This window comes from Apteryx rowi, unplaced genomic scaffold (genome assembly GCF_003343035.1).
Source record: "Apteryx rowi isolate R43461 unplaced genomic scaffold, aptRow1 scaffold_691, whole genome shotgun sequence".
Lineage (NCBI taxonomy): Eukaryota > Metazoa > Chordata > Aves > Apterygiformes > Apterygidae > Apteryx > Apteryx rowi.
Genome location: NW_020450973.1, coordinates 325,887 through 344,208, shown reverse-complemented (window position 1 = coordinate 344,208; position 18,322 = coordinate 325,887). Strand labels below are relative to the sequence as shown.

General features: G+C 37.0%; 1 protein-coding gene across 1 annotated transcript in view; it reads right to left on the bottom strand.

Annotated features, from left to right (window-relative positions):
• The window catches only part of LOC112975826 (ankyrin repeat and sterile alpha motif domain-containing protein 1B-like), a gene marked incomplete at its 3' end in the record, with an annotated part of 178,553 nt that overhangs the window by 96,473 nt on the left and 63,758 nt on the right, over positions 1-18,322 (bottom strand). Inside the window, exons 5-7 of the mRNA XM_026086400.1 lie at positions 13,289-13,364; positions 10,163-10,264; positions 1,989-2,099 (exon numbers count right to left, since the gene is read on the bottom strand). Of these exons, the coding sequence (XP_025942185.1) occupies positions 1,989-2,099; positions 10,163-10,264; positions 13,289-13,364 (289 nt within the window). The remainder of the gene's footprint in view (positions 1-1,988; positions 2,100-10,162; positions 10,265-13,288; positions 13,365-18,322) is intronic.

Sequence of the window (18,322 nt, the reverse complement as noted above, 5' to 3'; positions counted from 1 at the left end):
TTGAATGTGGATCATACAGCTACATTCAGTAATAAGAGAGAGCATGTGAGTGAACACTAAGTTTTTCCAGGCGTAAATAAGAAACCTCTTCTCTTGCCTAGGTTTCCAAGAGTCATATTGTTGGATATGGTATAATGCCAATATAATACAGAGATTATTCCATTTTATTCCATCCTTGGGAATAAAATGCTGAAAAGGATAACAGAGTGAGCATATTCAGCTCAGCATACATAAAATGCACACACATACGTTCATGTACCTAAAGAAGTACCAGAGAAGATTGTAACTGCTTAGTTTAGAGCTCTTTTTGTGTCATTTTTCTTCATAACCATTTTTTCATAGCCTTTTATGCTAGGTAAGCATAAATGACATAACTTATTCTAAAATATTTTTTTAATTACAACTACTGGCCAGTTAGGACCGAGATTTTCAGAGCCAAGAACAGAAGCTGTAAATTAAAAGCATCTAATTGTCATTCACTATCTAAGTAACAGAAATTTGTACTCCAAACTCTTTTTACTCTCAGTCAATGGTAATTTTGCACAAAAATTGTAAATGAAACAAAGTTATAAGTAGGTTTATAGTCATCTTTCTAATCAGAAAATTAAAATTATTCAAGATTAATATTAGAGTAAATAAAAATTGGAAGTTAAAGACCCAAATATTAAGACTTGTTTCAAAATTATGTATCACTGCCTTAAAAAGAAACAGGACTAGATTTATACCTACAGATTTATACTTTGCCCCCTAGCTCTCACTCTCTCAATGCAAAAATCCCATGTTCTTCCACTTATGCTCTGCATTATTTCCCACTGGACAAGAACGAGTTCTGTGTGCTACGACAGGAACTACAAGTGTGCTGACTGACTTGCCAGTAAGTGTATACTAACTGGCTAGCTCATTGCTGCCAAAAAGGATATATAAAAGATGAATTTTGCCTACCCTTCTTTCAGTGCAGGCACTAATTAAGGTCTCTCTCCTCTATCCAACTACCAATTTTCATGAAAGTCACAGGAAGGTAATTGATACTGCTATCCCTCTTCCGCGTTTGGTTTAAATTATTTGAAATTAGATTGTTAGAGAAAGAATGATAGACAGATGGACAGGAAGCACAATAATGTACAATTTCTTTCCTTTAGATTCAGATTACAAAATACACAAGCAAAAGCAAGCTAGCATGTATCACATTATTTACACCCTGAAAGTGGAAACAAGGAATGTGAGATCATGACCTTACCTTTAAGAGTAGAACTTTTTAAAAAAATATTTATTACTTAATTTCAGGACAGACTTTTTTCTATTGCATACAGCAGTTGACTCCATAAATGATCTTTTAATGCCAAAGGAAATACTTATCTTCTTACAGCATATGTTTGTTCAGTATCCCAATGGGAAACATGAATGGATCTCCAAGTCTTATGCAATTAATCAGAGAATGTAACACAAGGTGGAAGCATGTACATGCAACAGTGATAGGCATGGTACATGGCAGATATGGTAGAAGATTTATCTGCAGGAAGAATGGGAGAGTAGTACCCAAATCACCTTTAAAAAGAGTCATCCACATGTAACACAATAGAAAAAGTTACTCACTGGGAAAGACAAAGTAAATTGAGCCTGTAACTTGAATGTGAACAATGTTTGCAGAATATTTTGGCATATCTAGCATGCTTTTGTTATACTTCATTATGAAATGCATAATGAAAGATAAATTTAAAAGATTTAAGATCAACAATGTAACACATCGTAATCCATCAGTGACTCGTCCATCCTAAGAATCCAGTTCTGCCCTTTCCAATATGACACAGGTTACAATATATGTAGTTAAACTAGTTATTTCACGGTGGAGAAAAAGCTTCCCAATACCAGTAACTTCCTTTATCTCTCTTTTTCATTTGGCATATTAGTATAAATGTGTTAGTGATGTAATTGTAATATTAAAGAGAACTTCAACACAGCTTCTGCATTCATAGAGCACATGTATTTACTTTTAGCCTTTGGAGACGGAGAAACTTCTGGGGACAAAATGCAAGACTGATGTTCTGCGCATTCCAGTGGGGGTTCCTCTGAAACACTTGCATTTCCTGTTTCCATATATTCTGCAATTTAAAGATATACATAGACTTAAACTCCTGATTTAATGGGGTTTTATTCCAATCAAAAGTATATTTGCTACTTTGTTTTTTTCTGAAAGCCTTTTGAATTTTTCATATTATAACCTTACAATTATTCATAAATCATTTATCTAAAGTATTATAAAACACTATAATGGCCAGTTATTTCGTCTAATCTGCTGAAAACATTATAAAAATCTCCTTGTAGGCTTAATGAGTAGTGACTATCACAGTGTCTTTTCTGACTCCTTCAAACATCTAGATAACTGTTCCGTTCTACTTTTATTGTTGAAAGAGTCTTTTATTTTATTTTATTTTATTTTTTATTCAAGGAGCACAAAAAGTAAAAATATTGATCCTGTTAAGAAAACCAAATATTCTGTTTGTGGTACAGAGATAGTGCATGAGAAAAAAAGAATGTGATTTCAAAAACTTAATTTTAATTAGCAGTCTGGAAAAGTGTTCTAAATTTTTCCTCCTTTTCCTCTTTGAAATTTCTCTAGTCCCACCTTCATGCAAATGTTTATAAAAACAGACAAATATAAAATGATGAACTAACTAAATTTCAATTTCATTACTATTCTTTCTGTGTATATATATGCACACACATTATCTTCATATATGTTTGTACACAGTCTAGCTCAATGAAACACCAAGACCTTAATGAATGTTACTGTAGGACAAATATTAAATAATAAATTAGAAATTAATTTATGCAATGACAATTTTGATTTCCAGCAGAATGACTGGTTCACAGTTCTGGAAGTTATTCTGCATCTTCACTTTCTTAATTTCCTGAAGTTGCTTAGACACGCACTTTCCAATACCAGGTGGTAATCACAGCAATACATGGTGCTGCACACACAAAAGCAAACTGCAACTACTTTCATCAAAATCACACTGAAAGAGTGAAAGAGTTTCTGAGAAGTGAAATTTTCCCAATTTAGTATCTACAGTCTACGACACACTTGTTAAGCTTGCTTTTATTCATGATTAAATAACAAACCCCCAAACTAAACACAATTTATGATAAAATAGGCCTCTGAGAAAATGAAATTGGAAATGGCAGAGAAACAGCACGCACTTTCAGAATGCTTTGCAGGTGGTTGGTTTTTTTAAGAATATGTGTTTTGAAGATGTCATTTAAGTCTGATGGCTGGCAATGGACCCCTGGATCATCTGTCATACATTTCTCCATATGACAATGGGGACTATTATTTGCTCCTGTAGTGCTGGAAGCAAAGACGTAAAGATGAGCTGTAAGTAAGAGATCATAAGAAACACAGTAGCCTGATGAAATACTCTGGAATGTTTTCTAGCTCTGTCAGCTATATTATTTGTCAAGTTAATGCGTGAGTTGGAGGAGATATAAAAAGGGAGGCTAGACCCCAAAAAAAGAAAAAGAAAAAGCAACTGATGCCTGAACACATGCTCTTGATAACTGTGCAACTGTCCAAAAGCAAAGCTAAATGGAGTTCTACCAGGTGGGAGTGTTAAATTACTGGACCAATAAAGATATTATTAGGAAAGAAAATGTAGGGGAGATTGTGAAGAGCTTTAACTTTGCTGTCTAATATGCATATAAAAAAATACTGTATTTTTATTCTTTGTCAGGCCCCACTTTCAGACTAATGCACCTACCTGAAAGCTAGTTCTGAGGAGGAAATCCCAAGTTCAACATACGTCTCATAAATACTTACTTAAAAACTGCATGGTTCCTTCCAGGAGACCTCTACAAAAGGTTCAGCATATATTACACTGTAGAGGTAGGGAATGTGACTAATGGAAGCTTGTGTCCTTTTAAGAGGCACAGTGAAACCCCTGAAACTTAGGACTTCTATGGGACTTTTACTCTTTATTTTATATTATTGAAAATTCTACCTGATATGTATGACAAATAAAGACAAGGATTTGATTACGAGAAGCTTATAGTCCAGGTACTTACCTATAACTATAAAAGAAACAGGCTTTGAAACAAAAGCATTATTTCTTGATCTATTTTAAAAGTCAAAGACAAACTACTACAAATAAAACAGTGGATGCTTTTACCAGCAACAGAAGTTTGTTCATCTGCAGCTGGCTAGAAATTCATCTTCAAAACCTGACCACACTTATTGAAAAAGATTATACTGTTCTCGTCATCTACTCTGATTACGGAGTACTTGAGAAACTGCTCTGAATTCTATCACTTTCCTCCAAAAAGACAGAAAATAGAGAAAAAAAAAATCTTAATCAATTATACCACTTAATGACCAGAACAGTTTCTCCAGTTGTGGTCTCACAGAGTTTAGAGAAAAGACTACTATTTTTGTGAGAGGGGACAGTAAAATCTGTTAAAGTGTAACCTATCAGATTCCAAATGCTTCTTTTAACATTTTTTTGTATCACATCATCCTGTTCCTTGTTTCACAGATAGCCAGCATGGGAGGGGTGAGGGAAGCATATGTTGATATAGACACTTCAGAGACTGTTCCTCACTGTGTTGACTTGGGAAGAATGGAGTATGTTACATCTGTTGACTCAAACAGCAGATTACAATTCAGTGAGGGTTAATATCGAGAATCCAAAAAGCTTTGCTTATTTAGTAGCATTCTTTTCTACAGTTATCTGGTTTTAATATAGCCCTACCCTAAATAGGGCTATGTACACAAAAAGTAATAGTATAAGAGTGGTCACATAGCAATGGAAATACAGCAGTATTAGTAAACCCTAGTAGAGAGCAAACCCTAGAAGATAGCAAGTGTTGGAAAGGTCAAATGGCTGGCACTAGAGCTTTCTCAGTTTCTGTACAGTCTTCAGGCCAAAGCCAGGCAGAAGGGAAAGTGTTAATATGTAAGTGGAAAAACACAGCTGTCTCTCTTCAGAATAAAGAGCGCCAGGAAATTCAGCCATGAAAAGAACACAGCCTAGCTCAGTTGGAGTGACTGCTGAACTTCAAGAGCAGTAAAAGCCTAGGCTCTAGAGAATAGCTTGCTTTAACTTCAACTCCTCTAGGTCCTAATTCCTTAGTCAGGTAAGAGGGCCAAGATTTTTGCTTTATTTATAAATCTGGGCTTCTAGAGTAATGCTTTCTGTTCTATTGGTTATATTAGCCTTAGAGAACTTAGAGAACGAAGAGACTGAAAGGCTTTTAAATTCAAAAAGCCAAATTTGATTAGAATCTGAATACTTGCCTTTTGACATAGAAGAATCTTAAAGTAACTAGATTAGAGGGATAAAACAGGTTTATAAACCACTCCTCTCTGCAACCTGTGTCCTTGCAGGAGGGTCCTTACTCCTGCTTCACTCCCTGTCTTCCTGAAAGGCAGCAATCTTCATAGCACTCTCTACCCTCTAAAGGCTCTGCCTGAGGCCCAGTTCTCTGCTTCCCCCAGCACCTGGCTGAGACTCCTGCAGTTCCATTGCTTCCTGCCTCAGCCCATGAGCTCTCTGGAAGCTCCTGCTGAAATGGCTCACTTGCTCCCCTGGGAAGGAGCAATCCCCAGACCATCCAAGGTGCCTGTAACCCACTTCCTCTTCTCTTTACAGCAGCACCACATACAGAACCAGCTGGTAACTGTTACCTTCTGGTCTGCTAAGGTGACAGACTTGAGCTGAGGCTAGGCTGACTTTAGTCTTCTAAATTTCAGAGAACAATTCTGAATGGCTTGAATTCAACTTAACCCCAGAAAAACCTGAAATCAGTAGATGCTTAAGACATAGACATGTAAGTGAACATTTGTGCCTGTGTTCAGGGAAGACAAACAGAAACAAGTACCCAAATATTGATGTGATTCTGAGATAGGTAAGGGAGTATCTAAAACTCAAGTCCCAAGAAGAAATATCTTCCTTGAACAGCACCTTAAAACAATTAATAAAAATAGTTAATACTGTACAGCTTTTGCACAATAGCCTTATAAAAGGAGATGAAAAATCCTCAGAAAAGAAGGGGATTAAGATAACAATTCTTTTCATCCCATGAGGCAGCAAGAAATCCTAGACTGGAAACCTATTCCAACCTTCCATGAGGCTAGGCATCTGTACTGAAGGGAATGGAAGATCTGCTCATCTACAGAATGAGTAGGAGAGAAAGAGAAAGCAAGAATAAACAAAACAAGGACTGTGCTAATGACACTGCAGTTATTTAAGCAGTGAGGAGAAAGGAGTCCTGGTTTTGCTTCCCATTCAAGCAGCTGCTTATGCATTTTCCATTTATGAATAATTGGATAACATGTAGAGACAACGTTAGTTTCTTTAGCAGCTTCAGCAGAAGAGAGGAAATAGCTTTCAATTAAATCTCCCTCCATATTGTCTATGCACCAATGCTTATTGTGCCTTCCTGGTGCTCTTGTCATTTCTCATCTGTTTATCTACTATCTCCTTTTTTCATAATAACAAGAATTCTGCTTCCAGAAATAGTAAAAGAGCAAGATTCTAATAGAGAACATAGTGGGCTATGGAGGAAGAGTTGAAAGATGGTATAATATGCACCTGCGTCACGTTCACATGTGCTAAAACACAGCTGGTCGGTTTAATTTTAGGCCTACTAGCCTTGGCAGCATCCCTTTTATCTTCAATGCCTAATTATAAAGCCCTAAGTGCCAATACTGTTAACTGCTTGAGCACTGAATGCTGTCATTTCACTATGTCCAAGAAATGTGTCCAGTAAACTAGCTTTACTTGGCACAGTATTCTAATTCTTTGCTCTTTGAGTACAAAATGCCTAGACAGCTATTTCTTCATTATAACATAATGAATCTAAACTGTAATAAATATTTTAAACTAAGTTCAATACCACTCAGACCTGAGCAAGACACACAAGATGATGGGAGATATAGGAAAGACGAAGAATTAAACTTGAACTGTCATTTTTAATAATTCTGGCTAGAATTAACAGACAATAAAAAAGAATGCAGCTGATGTATAGTTTACTCAGCCTTTTTCAGATTGCTCTTTAAAGTGGTCTCATCATTTTTTTCTCTCCTTCTAGCAGATAATGGCCCAACTTCTCCAAAAAGTTGGCAGACTTTTCAAACACACACAAAAAAATATTATTGCAGGAACTTCAGTTACTGTTTTCTCAGGATGATGGAAAAGGATGTAAAGATCATAGAAACACTAGGATCACTTCCAAAACCTCACTGGCAAAAATTTCTATTTCTTTTTAACCTATAATCTGTCAAAAGATTGTAAATATTCTAAAATAAAGGCAGAACACCAACAGAAACTTCTATCCAGGGTTCTCAAATTCTGAAGGCCTTGCAGGATTACCATTATGTTACTGAAGATAATAGAGCTCTCCCTTATTCACCCAAGACTGACAGTCCTGTAGGTTTTAGAATCAGCTGAACAGCTTTGATATTACTGCCTCCATGAACCACTTCCAAAGAAGTAAATGAGTTCCTACTTTTGAGCAACTTCTTTTCCTTCAAAGGAGTTCCTCATAAATATCCTCAAACCAACTCATTATTCTCCCTCAGAACTCTCCTTACAACTCTGTTACCCCTCTACTTACAGGATAGAATATTACGTATCAGACAGAGCAGTAATACTGGTCACATTATTTCCTTCTTTGTTTCTGCCAATCTGTTTACATGCATCTTTCAGCTTTTGTTTCATATTTAGAAAGCTAAGGGTATGGGGCTGGGACAAACACTTGCTCTGTGTTAGTAGTACATACTGCACAGTGACACTCTGGGGCCTAACTAAGGTTATTAGGTTTTATAACAACATGAGGGGGGAATGGTAATAATTAATAAGAATGCTAGGGAACAAAATCTTACACTAGCCTGGCAACAAGGTGAAAGAATCAACTCAATTCCATTGTGTCTGCAGAAGGAAAAAAAATTAGGAAGAAACTCTTGCAAAATCTAGCAAGTGATTGACTGACACCATTCATTTCATTTCCTTTTCCTGTAAGTCTGCATGAATGACACAATCTGTAAGGCTTCTTAGAGAGTAACTGGAGACAGGACCATTAACAGGATGTATTTGGGCGCCATTAATTCTTTCTCAGCAACTGCCCCTTCTTTGCTTGGAATTCATTACCCAGTGAAGTAGAACTCAACTACAGTATATTTGAGTTTCCCCAAATCCCAGTGTTTTGCTGATCTTTCAGCTACAACAGGATAAATGCTTATACCTCAAAGGGGAATATACTCATCTGGCTTTTAAAGGGAGAGTATCATCTGTAATGCTAGTACTGAATTCTGCCACTCATGCTTTTGTTTCTCAATTTTATCTCACAATTCAAACTTTATCTTTGATGGCTAAAGCTTCAGTGAACTCTTTGCTGATGTAAAAGAATCTCAAATGGGTTCGACAGAGCAGTTTTGAAGGGGCTCCTCATGTTTTCTCAAGGAACAAAATGGCATTTTTGTAAATATTTTTCATCCTTACACATCATTTCTGACTATAATGCAGACAGAGCAAAAATAATCAGCTGCTTGCTATAGGCACAGTTTTCTCACACTAATATGAGCTGAAGTTACTGAGCAGCCTTCTTTATACTTTGAAGGCACTGTTATTAAAAAGATTGCATGTTAAGGCACCAAAAAGCCCTTAAATTGTGTGTGGGGTAAAAACTAAGGACAGGTACTGACCCATCGAAATGACACTGGAAGTGGGTGAAAAGAAACTTTGTTGACCAATGGGGTTGAGACTGCAGGGATATCACACTAGAGAAGATGGAACAATGCAGAAATACTATAGTTCAGTTGGCAATGAAACACTATAATGAAGCTTGGATCTATATCCAAAGGATAGTTGATTTTGCTGCCTAAAAATGGGGTAGCTCTGACTGACCCGTTTCCTGCCACTATGGCAGTATTAGTATGGTCATACCCCCCTCTTCCTCTACAGAGTGGTAGCTCTGTACTGCAGCTCAGTGAGGACAGAGGCTGAAATTTCAGTAGCTGGTCTGAGTCAAATTGGGAGCTCTCTTCTGCTGACAGGGGGCAGTCCTGCTTCCCTCACCCATATCTTGCTCCCTACTTTTTGATGCCCATTTCTGCCAGTTATCTGGGACACAGCTGACTCTAGGATCTGGACCACATGGGAAGCTAGTTCATTAAAACAAACAATGTATGCTTATAATAATTATTATATATATTGTTCTATAGTATTATATATATTATATGTAATATCATAAATGCACATTATAACAGCTATTATATTATATATGTTATATACTGCTAGTCAATGAACTGAATCACACCATCTTGTGATCTGCTTTAAGCAGGAAATACAGTGTGGGGGACTGAAGCATTAGCCAGCATATCTGTAGAACCACGCGGAACTGATATAAAATCGCTGATTTAAAGATAGGAAGAATCAATGCAGGTAGAGATACAGCAATGATACCTGCAATGAACTCCATCAATCACCGCTAATGACAGACTAATCTGAAAATTACAAAATAACAAATTGCATACATGAGAAGGAATGATACATAACACTGAATTATGCACTAGCTCATGTTTCACCACTTTACTACCATCTTCTGGAGTATAAAATTGAAGTAAATAATGGAGTTTCAACAGTCTTACACCATGAAACTAATATCAGAAATGAGAAACACAAACATATGTGCGACAAAATTATATTATTTCCAGTACAATGACAAGTTATTGCTTTTTTTTGAAATTTAAAGAAAATGAGAAAAATATAATGAAATACTTTGAAAATTTTTCATCATCTTTCAGTCATGGTTGTTATTTATGAACTGATGAGACATTTCAGTTGTACTTTACTATCATAACTGAATGGAATTGCAATAAGATATTACAATACATTATTTCATAATGAAGAATGTACAAAAAGTAATTATAAGTAAGTGACACACCATACTAATGTCTATTGTCAGAAAAAGGAAGGGGTTAACTCTGAAATGCAGACATCCAACCAGCCAATTTTGTGTATCTAGCAAACAACAATTATGTCCTTTTAATTCAAAAGACTTCTATTTTGAATAATGAAACATTTTAAGAGCAGAAAATACTATATATCTTAGTTTTCCCCAATGATATTCTGATTTGTCTCTAATAAATGTATGACTGAATATAACCTACCTTGAAGCAGAGCAGCAATTTGGAGTGACTGCTGAGATGGATGTTCTTTAAGAATATCTAGGACCGTTCTACCCAAACTGTCTTTTATGTTGGTATCAATTCCTGAAACAGAAAATGACCTGTGGTGAAATTTTTAACCCCAAAAATTTTCGATTATAAATGTGGTATATCAGACTTCTTTATCTAATCTAATTTGAATGCAAGCAGTTTTACAACTATAGCAAAGTAACAGCTGTGCTATAGTTGAAATACAACATCCATTTCTGTTCAAAGCTTGGGTAGCCTAAAACTCATAGGCTGACATGGATTGTTTTTATGTTTCTGTAACTCAAGGGAATACAAAGTAAGCTTCTTGAACAAAATTTGGGATTATTTTAACAGACTGTTCCTAAGAAACTCCCTTCTAAAAAGAATGTTTTATAAAATCAAGAATTTCTCTGAATGTTTGTTTTACATGCCTAGATTCTAATTCCCCCCAAACTGCTCTGATTCATTTGGGATTTATTGCATCTAGTGCATAGTACCAGTATGTGTGTTGGGAGCAATACTGAAAAAGTTATTAACCTTAGTTTTGTACTTCACGGTAACATGTTCCAAATTCATACTCCAAAGAGACTGAAATACCCATATGTAATAAAAGGGCTGTATGAACAGCCAGAGGATTTCCATGCAGATTGTTCAGACTGTTGACAAAATTGTTAGGTTTAAACTGTGAACATAAACATATATATGTAAATCAGAGCCTTATCCTGGGTAGGTCTCAGAGAACATGTGCAGCACATAATCCTGCTCGAAACTCCACCTTTACATAGCAGGGGCTACTTTGGAATGTTTGCCTTATAAAATTAGAACGAAGTTTTTTTCTTTTTTTTTTTAAACTTTAGATGTATGCTCATAAAAGGTAGAGGCATGAAGGATCCTAACAAACAGAATGAGATTTTTCTGAGGAAACTGAATAGAGGAAATCAGAGGAAGCAGGACTTAAGAAGACATTCTGGAAGCATTAAAGGATTTCTCTGCTCACCAGAAATGGCTGCAGTTCTTGCTATTTCCTGGCCTGATCAAGAGTTTCCCAGTTTATTTTGTGGGAAAGAGGTACTTGTTTTCTCATTGAAAATAAAGCCAAAAAAATGCTAGTGTAATTAACTGTGGCAGCTGATTTTCAGAAGCCAGAAACACCAACTTACATCTTTATTTCCTTTGCAATAGTTATTCATAACATCTGAGTCTTTTCTGAAGCAGAATTAGAGAAAAGGAGGATTGATAGATGAAAGAGAGAGAGCAGGTGGGGAATGCTGCAGAGAGCTTGGGGTTGAAGGAGTTCAGGGTGAAGGCTCTATTCCACTGTCTAGTACAGTTGTGATCTGACAGAGGCTACAGTGTGTACCGGTCTGTGAGAAGTATTAGTTATCTGTGGTCTAAGTGCTTCCTAGCTTTCTGTGATGTTCTCTGTTCCTCCCTCTTTTAGGTGAATTAGTATAAAAGGGCCCTGCCTTTCTGAGGGCATGAGAAGATCCCTTTCAGCCTCCATTTTATTCTTCCAAACAGGAAAGCATTTTGGAAAGACTTTCTTTTCTGAAAGTAGATCTCAGATCAGGTACGCACTAGCTCAGATTCAGATGAGGAGCTGTGAGTGGGACATACCTTCTTTTACACTGCACCAGCCCACAAGCACTGATAATGAAGATCAATGAGAACCTCCACTAAAACAGAAGCATATCTCAGAGAAGTTATTTCTGGATATCTTCATTGATTTTCTCCTTTATCTAAGACAGTTTTTTAGATGAATAATTTACTTGCAAAAATTCTGAAACTCTTATGTTGTAGATGGATTCTATATCCCTGTTCTCTTTCCCTTTTAATAAAAATGCAACTCTGAGAGACCTGGTGCCTTCCCTTTTCTTTATAGTCATTCTAAGTTTATCCAGGAAATGGAGGAGTAAGCAGGATGGTGTGTTTGTTAGGAATAGCTCAGGTGAAGGAAATAAATGTGAAGACAAGCCTTCTGGCATCTAGATCAAAGAAATAAGCTTCTGCAAAGAAATAAGTTCTGACCAAAGACTATCGCAGTGTATGAAGATCTAAAATCTCCCTATTGGAATCGTTGGATGACTCCTCCTCTCATGGTGCACCACATCATTGTTCTCTCTACTTTTCAAAACATGTTCCGGCAAATTCCCCTTAAACTATTTCTTCATCTTATCCCACTCATCAACCCACATGTCTCATACCTCTTTTACCATAAGGAGAAGAACAGAGGAGAGAATAATCAAGCTCTGATGAACATGTTGTGCAGGGAGATGAAATATTACTAGAGCACCAAAGGGTTGAATATGTAATCAGTGCATCCTGTAGCTTGGATGACCTTGGTCAGATAGCTAATAGCAGTGGAGCAGGAGAACTAGGCATTGGTACATAGGTGTACTGAATTTTTTTTAAATGGAAATTAAATCCCACAAATCTTGCTTAATAAAAAGCTAGAACTGCACAGTGGTATTTCACCTCTTTTTAATACATGGGGGAACAACTAAAAATTAGTGTTTGGAAAATAGGAAATGAAGCGTTAGAGTGTATGGAATCTCCATAATGTAATAACACTGTCACTTCTGAGCAATGACATATAGTCAAACCTTTCCTTCACAAAGCTCTTTGGGAACAAAGCTCATAGACAGCACAGGTCAGTTCAGGCAGAGCAATAGGAGACTATACTGCTGTAAAACCTAGAGGTCACACAGGCCATCACAGACTCCAAAGAATGGAAGAAAAAAAGAAATGGGTGAGTAATGTCTTTTTTTCTGTGCTGAACCTAAATATTCTTGGCTGTCTTTCAGTGTGAATAATAAAACTTTATGTAGCCATTTTATTCTCAAATTTGTATCGAGCTTGCCATACACTGAGTCATATATGGAATTTCTCAGTCATAAGTGAAAATGTTCCTTTTATTCTCTTTGTGTATAGTAATTTCTTATTCTAGAAGAACACTATTTTAAGCAGAGGTACATGTGATTAGATTTGCAAAAGCTGAAAAAGATAATAGTAATTTATATGACCAAAACTTGAGGAGGCAAACATCAGATCAGCAATATTAAGAATATTTGTTCAGTGTTTCCTGGATGTTAGATTTACCTGTTTCAAGCAAAATGCGTACTACCTCCACCTTTCCAAATAGGGCTGCTTCATGCAGTGCACTCCCTTTTTCTGTCTAGGAAAAAAAAATATTGTGACATTTGAAATACAAATCTAAAATGCCAAAGAATACTTTTGAAAATAATACATTTAGAAAAGGAGCATTTTTTTCACTCTATTTTGGCTACATTTAAAAAACATTGAATGGGCAAGAACAAATACTACTCTAAAATAATTCCTTTATCTATGATAGCAACATAAATGTTGTCAGTCCTACCATACAAATTAACAACTATATAAGAAAATATGGTAGACGTATAATACAACTCCTGATTAAGATACCTGCACTTGAGTAAGATTTCCAGGCTCCTATTATAGTCAGCGAAGATCTAGTCAATACAGCCAGTGGAACATAAAGAGCTGTTCAGCACATACAGCGAGCTTACATGGAGACATCTGCATTTAGGTGTTTCAGTCTAAAACTGGATCATGCCCTAGGGGTTCAGTTCAGCTGGACAGCAAGAGATACCCTGGGATATCCCACTTGGCCTCCAGTTGATGTTCCAGTTGACGTTCCATTTCATCTGCATTATATCTGCTCCATGCAGATGTCTTGGATGCCCTAAGGCATGTCCAGCAATGTTTAGATCATTTAAATCCTGCCTTAAATATCTGTGAGCCTGATTTTGCAGATTTCTGTGATGCAAAATTGTTTGTGAAGTCAGTGGGAATTTCGGTCAAATAAAACTTACAGTTCTGAAAACAAACTGCCTCTCTTAAAAAGCTACCTTTCTTAGTATTTTATACTATTAACTGTTATTGAAGAATCTGAAGAGAATGCATTCGAAATAATAGTTTTAGCAATAGTTAAATCGCTAATCACTCACTGAATCTCTGGCTCATCTTCTTCTTTTGGATAATAATTTAGATTTTGAGTGTTCCTGATTTTTGGACAGCTGTTAAAGGGTTTACTGGTTGAATTATTTGTTTTTGCCATGTTTCTATCCAAATGCATCAGTGTCATTCTTGCTATGGTGGAAAGACTTTCAGGAGAAAAAAAATACTTTTACTCTAAATAACACAGTGATTAATTATTTTGAGCTGTATCAGAATGCACCAGTGTTACAGAGATGCAAATGCAGGATATTTAGAAATAAGCAGAGATCTTGAGATGGGATGTGAGCACACAGTAGGTGTATATATGACCGACTGAGCCCGAAAATTCCTTGTTATGTCCATAACAGGGATGCTCACTTTTCATCTTTCTTCATACTTAGTACATAGACACAGAAGGTAGGCCCAATGTCATTTACATCCAGCACATCAGATATACCAACATTCTAATGTAGAGGAGAAGGATGCCAGTAAGAGAACATACTATGAAATGTATCTCAAAACAATTTCTAATCTATTTCAATTTTCAGAAGCAATTCATATGGACATCCACAGCCAGTTATTCTGAACAAGAATATTCAGATTTACTTGGAGTTGGTTTCTTTTACTCAAGCAGTATCTATAGGAGTTATTCACTAACTGTGACCCACATTAACACTGGATGACTCTGAAATGACGTAGTGCAACCACAGAGGCACATGCAGAATTTCAGGTCTTGCTCAGCAATTACTGGGAATGGAAACAGTACTCCAAAAAGCCACAGATAGCTAGAGGCCTGATTATTGAAAAAGGCTTGACCTCAGCAATCTCATAACAGGCTTTGACACAGCCTATTATCCTCTTTGGTATTTGTGTGGAAATGACAGGCCTTTGGATTGGTCAGTCATTTACACGAATAAGTCTCAAGAATATTTCATGGACCTAGTACTGTTAACATAAAGAGACTTCCCTATCAGTAGGAAAGACAGATTTATTTTCATATGAAAGTGAAATTTGGAAGCCACATTGGGGAGAAGCTTGGCATGGTACCCTATCAGGGAGGAACACCAAAATTGGCAATCAAACATAATGGATCACTCCTACTGGACAACAAGCTAAGCATGAGCCAGCAACGTGCCCTTGTGACCAAGAAGGCCAATGGTATCCTGGGGTGCATCAGGAAGAGTGTTGCCAGCAGGTCGAGGGAGGTGACCCTCCCCCTCTACTCAGCCTTGGGAGGCCACATCTGGAGGACTGTGTGACATCGCACTACTGGAGAGAGTCCAGCATAGGGCTACAAAGATGATTAGGGGACTGGAGCATCTCTCTTGTGAGGAAAGACTGAGAAAGCTGGGCCTGTTTAGCCTGGAGAAGAGAAGACTGAGGGGGGATCTTTTCAATGTATACAAATATCTGAAGGGAGGGTGTCAAGAGGATGGAGCCAGACTCTTTTCAGTGGTGCCCAGTGACAGGACACGAGGCAACGGGCACAAACTGAAACACAGACACTTCCATCTGAACGTGAGGAAAAACTTCTTCACTGTGAGGGTGACAGAGCACTGGAACAGGTTGCCCAGAGAGGTGGTGGAGTCTCCTTCTCTGGAGATATTCAAAAGCCGCCTGGACGTGATCCTGTGCAACGTGCTCTAGGTGACCCTGCTTAAGCAGGGGGGTTGGACTAGATGATCTCCAGAGGTCCCTTCCAACCTCAACCATTCTGTGATTCTGTGATACTGTTTTTAGAGAAAAGGAATGTCTCCCTCACAAAGGATAATACTTACAGTGATGTGATGCATAGACTCACGATGAAATCCACAGATGTTCAAATGTTTTAACAGGCCTGAGCACTAAATTTTAGTCCCTTTGAGGATGGAATGCAGAGATGGGAACCAGACATGCCTTGACTGAGGCTGTACAGATCTTTCCGTATTAGCACTAAGAAGGGACCTTTTTTATTGGCAAAAGGGAGATATAGTTTAGTGACAAGACCTGTCTAGAATTCATTGCTGTGGAGTGATCTGAGGCTGAAGAGGATTAGTGCTCTGGCATGCTGAATCAAAAACTTTGAGGACAAGGAAGAGGATCATTAGACTTCTCAGTCAGATGTGGAAAAGGTCCTGAGATCAGAATTCTCAGAACTGGCAGCAGTCCTTTATATTGATCAAAATTCCCTAAATCTGAAGGACTGTAGGAAAGGCAGGTACCAGTTGCCTTTATCAAAGAATACATCTCCTAAGAAATGGAATGATGACTAACATGAGAAGAGGAAATTCCTTTTTGATGTCTAAGGCAAACAAATCTATCTCAGAGCAACTTCAGAGCCAGAAGATAGTTCTATAACAATGAACCAGAGCTCTGCTAGACTGAAAGACAGTAGAGAAACTTAAGCCGTCTACAAAGGCAATTCATGGTGCTGGGAGAGGAATCCAAGGCCTAATCACAGTTTTGCCATTTTGCATTTTCTTGTTTGTTGGTGTATTGTATGGTGATATTTTCTATCATATCTTAACAAGATTTTGAAATGCTTTACAGGCATTCTGCACAGCCCTGAGTTCCTGGGCAGTCTTTGCTTTACAACTCCAAGCTACCAGACAATCCTAATAAATGTCATATCCCAGAAGTGAGGTTTACTTTTGAAAGGCAATATATAATATATCTATGGACTGACCTGTCCACTATATAGGTGATTGTCTAACTAAGCAAGGAAATATTACCAGAAAACTGAAAGAAAATCAGTCTGGGAATACAGAGATTGAAAGTCTAGTAAAATGGAGATGTGCAATCCTGCATGAAATGTCACACAGATGAATGCTACAATAAATCTTAAAAGTTCTAGGCAGGATTTTATGGTAATAGTGAATACCTAATGATTGAATCAGTTCCTCTTGACCCCCCAAAAAACTGTCCAGAAGGCAAAAATTTCCTTATTATCAGAGAATCCAGTTACCAAACTCCATTTTAACATAGGGAAAATGCTGAGCCTCAGGATAAACAGGGTGAATAGATACTGGGAGGACTGACAGAGTAGATACATATACCCTTGTAAATGTACATGTGGACGATTACTTGAAGATATCACAGAAGGGGTGGTTCTGGTGCAGTACAGCATGTTACATAAATTTGGAGTATTAAAAATGTAGTTGCAAATAATTTCTATAGTCTGTATTATTTTAAAAAGTGCTACAGTTTTAAGTGTAAAAAATTTTAACTTATAATGTACAGATGTGCTAATATTTTTTCTGTTGTCTATACTACAGCAAGCAAATTTAGGATTTATACACAATATTCTCTGTTTTATTTCCTGAAGTTTTCATTGCTTGGGATCATATTTTCCTGGCAAAGTAAACACTGCCATTAAATCTAGAAATTCTTCCACAATGCCATTTAATGCAAAAAATGCCTATGTTTTTTCATGAACGTAGTGAGATAGTCTGCTTGAGTTTGCACCAATGGACTACATATCAATTCCCTGACTTAAGCTTTCTATATATCAAATATAGAGAACTACAGAATTAATTGTACTAGGCATGTAATATAAAATGGTCCATGCCCCAGGTAGCTCACAGCTAAATACAGGCACAGTGTCACACCTGGACACACAAAACAAGCAGGGATAGAAGGACATTGTCAGTAGGAACACCAGGATACACAAATCAACTAAGTGTATAATTTGCAGGCTCACGTACAATCTTAAGGGTTTTATTAATTAGAGATTTTTTTAACATTATGTAAATATGAAAGAACTTGTAACTAGGTCACCTGTCTAGTCCTTATTAATAGGCAGTTTACTATAGGTTTAATTTCAGAGATGATCTGAAGGACAGGATGGTAGCTTTGGAGATTCATTTACGGAATATCCTCCATACATTGTGACAGCAAGAAGGAAGGGGCATAGCTCTTTCCAGAAGAACTATGGTGACCAGCAATGGAATTTGCCATCATTAGTGGAACAGACAGGGAAGGCAAATAGGGTTAGATAAAAGTTGGATAGGCAGAAGGAGCTAAGCTGTGAAGAGTTTCACAATTATAAAATTACTGTTCACATGAAACACACCGAACTGTGCAATATCTTATTTTATACTAAGGGCCCACTCACCAAAACCTGTGTTTTTTTCATATGTTTCAATTAAAATGAACACTTCAAAGCATAAAGAGATGAAG